The 6,941-nt window shown below is 43.0% G+C and overlaps 1 protein-coding gene across 1 annotated transcript; it reads right to left on the bottom strand.

The window, feature by feature from the left end:
* Positions 1-722: 722 nt before the first annotated feature.
* tmem121ab (transmembrane protein 121Ab) lies at positions 723-1,661 on the bottom strand. Its single transcript, XM_028604437.1, has one exon. The coding sequence runs from the start codon at positions 1,659-1,661 to the stop codon at positions 723-725; it is 939 nt and encodes a 312-aa protein (XP_028460238.1).
* Between the last annotated feature and the right edge of the window lie 5,280 nt (positions 1,662-6,941).

The raw sequence follows: 6,941 nt of genomic DNA, 5'->3' as shown, positions 1-6,941 counted from the left end.
CACACACACACACACACACACACACACACACATTAGAACACACGCTTGGATGCCTGCAGTGGATGGTATAGTGCTGAGCTCCGGAGCTTTAATCAGACCTTTGGTCGTAAAGCGCCACACTGACCGAGGCAGCAGCTTTCCACAGAGCTCATTTCTCAGCAGAACCAAACCGAAGGAAAAGCATTCGTCTGCCACCAACCTTACAGGTATCCCCCCCATGACTGACAATTGTCACTCACTTCTCCTCCTCTCCATCATTGCTTCACGCAGAGTGGTACGTCCTTTGATGCTAGAATTCAAAGGAAATGCCACAGATGCATTGTCGAAAAAGTGACCTTTAAAAAATACAAGATACTCACCGAAGGGGAACTGTCCATTTTTTCACAACATAATGTCACCAGGCTGCGCGCTGTGGAGATTGTCTCTAATAAAAGTTCAAACTTTTAAAACATTTGAAACAATTAAAAACACAATAGCACGATAAAAACCTTTGACTTGTTTTTAAAGTCTGCACACTGCACTCAGTCAAGTGTAGGTTTACAGGTTGTTCTGACAGGCAGGTGATGCTGAAAATCTCTTTTATGGTTTCACAGCAGTTCATGTTGGCTTGACAAGAGCAGAATATCATCCTGTCATGCAGCTGATTTCTCTATCTACCTCCAATCCTGGAGCTTTCATAAAAAGCAGTCAGTTTCTAATGGTGCTCAGTCCAGCGCTGGTGGTCATGTGTCAATGATATCCTGCGCCGGCGAAGGTTCATGTGGCAAACTGGTGGAGTTGGGCAGCGGCTGCGTGTGGCTGTTCTGCTGCAGCTCTAGCGCCATGGCGTTTTGCGGGTGGGGGAACTCCTTCACTTGTCTGCGGTACTCCAGGAAGGTGGACGCCTTTGTGGCGATGGCCACCACGTTCTTTCCGACAAAGATGGTGGAAACACGGCTGTCCTGAAACAGCACCATGTTAACGCCTCGTATGAGGATAGTGACCACATTTATGGTGACCAGGCTCAGAACTGGGTACAGCATCATCTTCTGGGGCGACATTTGCTCCCCCTGCATGCTGATTTCACTGAGCGACACGCAGGGCAGGATGAGCAGCAGGATGTAACAGTAGAAGAACATCAGGCCCTCGGCCCAGATGGGCAGGCCTGTCCGTTGGGGCTCCCACAGGTTGGCTTGGATATCCAGCAGGTCCAGCAGGTCCAGAGCCACCCAGAATAGACGACTCCTCATGTCCTCCTTCTTCCGGAAAGTTCTCACATATTCCATACTATCCAGAGCCACTAGAACCAAGTATAAGCCTGGTACACATACAGATAATAATAACGTCAAAGCCTTCCGGGCCACCGTCTCCAAACTCTTCCTGTCTGCCTTGCAATTCTGGAAGACAAAGTAGAGCTTGATCTCCAGCACAAAGATGTACAGAAACCACAGGATCATGGCGTATCCTCGTCGGGCGGTGCGCACCTCGGCACCGACCCACACTGCCACATATCGCAGCACTATGAGGAAGCATACATCCCCTACCAGCACTATAATACACACACCAATCTTTCTGGGACCTTGGTTCTGCTCCACCAGGTAGGCGTCCATGAAGGCCATGCTGGTCATGATGACGATGGTGGTCAGGCACACGTGGCGTTTGTCTGGTGGCGGCAACACCATGGCGAGGGCACCTGCTGGCTCTCAGTCTCACTCCCCAGCTTTCAAAAGCAGAAATAGTTCAGAAGTTGAATACGGCACTGTGTCCACACCAAACCTTTACGGATGGAGAAAATAAATTCTGTTAAAGGTGCTCCGACAGCTCTGGTGTGCACAGGAGCAAATGTCTGGCTAGTGTGTCTAATATTAGAACAAAACTATAAGTCAATGCACTAATAGTCCGCGAGAGGAGGATGGTTATAGCAGTGTAGAAGCAGAGCAGTGTATAGAGTCAGCTGAGAAATGCTGGCTGCTGATTGCTCTCAGACCATGTGAAAACAGGAACATCACCTCGTTACTCAACGAACTTCCATTGATCCGCCTCTGCCCCTGAGCAGCAACTACACCAAGTGCTCTACAGCTGACACACCATGACTGATAGTAATCCACACACAGTCAAATGGAGAATACTCTTAGCGCAGGCTCGGTCTGATAGACATGTGATGGGATTGCGGGACACGGTGCTGCAGTGTAGAAATGTTTATGGGGGTGTTTATTTTTGTGTAAGACCGTGCAGTAAACAGGAGTTGTATGCGTTCCCGTGCTGCAGCTCAGCGTGTGAGAGGAATTCCTCTTTGGATACTCCTGTAGACGATGGTGCAGTGTGTGTGGCTCCTTGCAATCCTGCAGTGTGTGTGAAGGAAAATGGAGGAGAGAGAGGAGAGGAGGCTGCAGTGGCCAGAGGCCCCCAGCCGCCATAAATCACAGAGACAGCAGGTCAACGGCCCATGAGGCCTTTCGTCTGACGCCGGCTTCCCTGTGGGAAGGCTCTTACAACGGGCTGAAGATCCATTCTTCCCCCTTCCTGTTGCCACGTGCCAGCCTCTCCACAGCCTAGAAGAGGGGGAAATAAAGAGAGGAGAGAAAGGGGGAGGGCAGAGAAAGGAGAAAGAAACCTGTCAGCACTACTAGGCCATATAACACAGTTTTCATTGCCAAAGGCCCTCCACATATGAGGAGCCAAACAATGTGTCAGCTTGGCTCCAATATAGCCTGTTTAACTATTGATAGAGCAGAACATATTGCACATGTTACAGTAAGACAAGACATGTCATTACCTCTCTGTTGTCTGTAATCTGTCACAAGACATGGGGATATATGGCTTAATATTCTCCGATGGTAATGTTATTATATTCAGCATATTTGGGGACACAATACCCAGTAGTGTAAGTTTGGGAGTTAAATTAATAGAGGATTTTTTACAACAAATTGTAGAAACCAATTTTAAAATCTCATATAGTAGCTGCTCTGCACCTCTTTTTCTTTTTTCTGCATTACTTGGCACTACATTTCCTTCTTAGGCGAGGGTAACAGGGAAAAACGATGGCAAAGAGTTCATTTCCTGCACATTTTGAGTCAGTCTGGTGTACTGTAGTTTCTAAACTGAAACAAGGAAATTATGATTGCAGTATGTATAGCATTTTTACTAGAGGATTAATAGGTAGTGTTTTCCATGGCGTGTCAGAAATTCATTGCAAAGAAAACAAAACCACATTTCAACTATGTGTCTGTTTAGTATTCCATTTGATATGTGTGTTGAAGCGTGTGATGGGTTAGGTCGGGTGGGGGCTCTCATCAACAGTCCAGTCGGAGGTTTACAGCACTTTCTAAGAAAGAAACTGTACAGATGCCGAGCGCTTAACTCACCAGCAGGAGCCCACCATGTGCACTGGCCTTGTCTATAACAGTGTGTCTAAATATTAGCATAGAGAGCAAACAAGGCTCAGTAAAAGAAAGTGAAATGTGTTAATTGAGCAGAAACATCTCCCTCGGTTTGAGTTTTGTGACCTTTAACAAAAACTAGAATTTATCTGTTACTCTGTTCTGCTCTGTTCATTTCTATCTGCTCCTGTCACTGGTTCCTTCAGGCAGAACACAAATAAAGAAATTACATGAGTGTTTCTGTCAGCCGAGGTACGTTTTCAAATCAAGACGATACGTTTCGTATCAGAGAGCACTGGCAGCGCTCCTGTAACCAAACTTATTTGGCTAAAGCAAGTGACTGAAACTTATGTCCCTACAATATGTAGCCATCCTAAAATATTCCATTCTCAAAAAAAGTGCAATGTACCTACAAAGGCATACAGACCCAGATATTAATGTTTTCAAAGAACAGGTTATACCTGACCTGTTAGTTTGCCACAGTTTATTTCAGTATTTCTCAACATCATAAAAAGAACTAACAACTTAAAGAGCCTACAGTGTGTATAAACATTAAAAATAGATCTTAAAAGGCTACTCCTGTGAGTTAGTATCGCTTTTCCATAAAGATGGGGGACCCACAAGAGAATGATTTTAATGAAGGTCAAAATCAATGCAACAGGGAATGCCCCAGCGCCATCAACTGCAACATCTCTAGTTCGTATCTTTGATGCATGTTGTTCCCTATCTCTCTCCCTCATTTCATCGTGAGAAAACAGCCAGGTGGCTCAGTGCCTCTTCAGTAAGCTCCCATCAGGCCACCGGTTGGCTCCATCAGCATCCGGACCAGCAGACACCTTAACAGTTTTTTTCCCTACGGCCATCACTTTCCTCAACAACCCATCCTAGTTCCCTCCTTCATCCCCATTATCTTTCATCATATGGGCCGTGCAACATGTGCAAGTGTAGCATTATAAATTAAATGTATTATTCTTAACTTGCATACAATGACAATTAGTATATACATAGCATTTTTGTCATTCTTAACTGTATATAATTATTTTATTTAACTTTTTAACTTTGAACTTTCTTGTTTTACGCCGCTGTATCACCAAGTCAAATTCCTGTGTACATTTGGTGAATATAGCGATTCTGATTTCCTGTCATCTCTTTACTATCGTTAATAAATTAAATGAATACATATTTAAATTTAATTAAACAGTCCCTCCAGGATTTCATGGCCTTTTTTTTGAGATTGTTGCTGCCCAAAATGCCTGATCTTGCGGGAGCTTTTGTAAAAAATTGCAATAAAAGTTGCAATGTCTTTTGTATGTTTGTTGCAATGAAGTTGCGGGAGACAGTGAAAGTTGCAAAAAAGGTTTTTTGTATAGTTCTTTAAAAATAAAAAGGAAACTGGTTTTGGGGAGAATAAAACTACTCTGGTCTGAGTTTTCTTAGTAACCTTACCTAAAAGGCTCAGGATGCTGCAAATGTTGGTATAATATGAAAATGGCTGTTGGATTTAAGACAAAAAATAATAATATGAATTATTCAAATTTGAACATACTGTATGTGTCAGTGGCTTGTTGATCTTTACATTGTTAGTTCATTTCCTATCCTGGCCTGGGACACACATTCATACGGTTCAATAAAGAAATATTGGACTTTAACTTATCATTGCACTTACAATAACGAGCGTAGCTGTCCTCAATTTAGGTCATCTCATCTCTGGTTTTTCCTGCATCCACCATGTGTGTTTGTGTGTGTGCGCGTCAGTAGCGGGGGGAACTCTATGACAGACAGGATTGAAATAGCAGCAGCTTTCAGCGTCTTTATAGTGAAAAAACATTACAGCGTACATTGATGTTAAAATGTATACAGGTTGGCAGGTTGTCTTTCGCTGTACGTTTTGTTGGTAAATGTGAGATGTTCGAGTCTCGTCTTCATATCAGAATTTCGGAAACAAGCTCTTGGTCAGTGGCACTCAGAGTCACATTATACTGACGTAAAGTCTGGCACGTGGGACTGCTGGGATTGGTTGAAGTCACGGGAAACTCCAGTTCTTGGTCAAATTTGCGGAAAAGCTGTGGGGATTGGTCAAAATTGCGAATCGCACCAAAGTCACGGTGATTGGTTGAATTTGTGTGGATTGGCGGGATCGCGACATCGTGAAATCCTGGAGGGACTGATTATTATTTTATATAAATATCCATTGGCTTTTTACAATGGATTCATTGTAAAAAGCCAATCCAGAAACGCATATTGTTCCACCACTATGCTTACTTTTCTAAATCAAAGGCTTCTATTTCAAGGCCATTTTGACTAACTGAGCTCTTGATATGAGAGATTTAAGTACATGATAAATAACTATGAGTTTGATTTCAGCTATGCTGTGTGAAATCACCTAAGCAAAATGGGCTTTTGAGGTTTTTGAATGAGATCCAGAGAATGTTGAGTGTTTTTTTTTTCCTACAGAAAATACCTCTCTTATGCAGGAAAGAACAACAACAGCCGTAGAGCTTTGATAGCTCATTGCAGAATTGTAAATGGATGCCTTGTGCTGTGTCACTGTGACATAACCTTGTGTGTTGGAGAAGAAAAATAACATGTTACATCTAATAGCATCTGTCAAAGGCTATCAATGGAAGCCCAGCTTAAGAAGAGCATGACACCAGAATGAGCCTCATTTGTAATCCAAGCATGAATTTGAATGTTCAAAACCCATTATGTAGAACAGTGCCTAAGTAAGAGATTAAATTCATAGGATGGTGATTAATTGACTGATTAGCAGAATGATGTGGATCATTAACATGCTATAAGGAAGGCTGCTCCCACATATACAGTACATCACATCATCATTTAAATGCCATTAATTATTTAAAAAAAAACTTTTAGATTGTTTCCCTAATGAACGGATTACAGCCCGCGTGATAATATGAGAGTGCTGCTAAATTGGATGGTTTGAACCTCCCAGGAAATATAACTTCAGCTGCAAAACATGGATCCAAGATTGCCGTGATTTTGCGTTACATCGGTGCCTGACGAAACAGGAAGCTGATGAACTTTGGCAGTAATAGATGATTATTAATCATTTCTGTCATATACTGTAGAAAAGGGCCTTTGTCTGTGTGAAATGATGACAGGAGTGCTGTGCTCTGTTTTGCATATTCTGTTCAGCATTTATTATGTATAACTCAAGGCTGAATATTAGCCCTGGGTGTTGCTGCAGAAATAGAAAAAAGAAGTAAAGAAATGTCCATTGTTATTTGATTTGACAGCTGTGACGATTATCATTTCACATCTTTGCTTGACTCTTTTCCCTGCGAGAGCACAGGGGCCTCTGTGTACTGCACGCTGTACATTTCAGCTTTGGTTATATGCTTCAGTTACAGCGTATTAATTATGGTGTACTACGAATGGGCAACATGGAGGGCTGTGAACTGACAGTGAAACATTTCTTCGTGGAGGGAAGGCTATTACTGTTACTGTGGTCAAGGCCATTATCTCTCTAAACAGCCAGAGTTTACTTGTCAGGCAGTTATATTAACAGTTAGCCTCCCTGACTGGCTGCAGGCTTCCACATGGATCACAAGGTTGGGGCAG

Source organism: Perca flavescens, chromosome 18, assembly GCF_004354835.1.
Source record: "Perca flavescens isolate YP-PL-M2 chromosome 18, PFLA_1.0, whole genome shotgun sequence".
Lineage (NCBI taxonomy): Eukaryota > Metazoa > Chordata > Actinopteri > Perciformes > Percidae > Perca > Perca flavescens.
The sequence above is the reverse complement of the archived record's forward strand: the minus strand, read 5'-3'. Positions and strand labels throughout refer to the sequence as shown.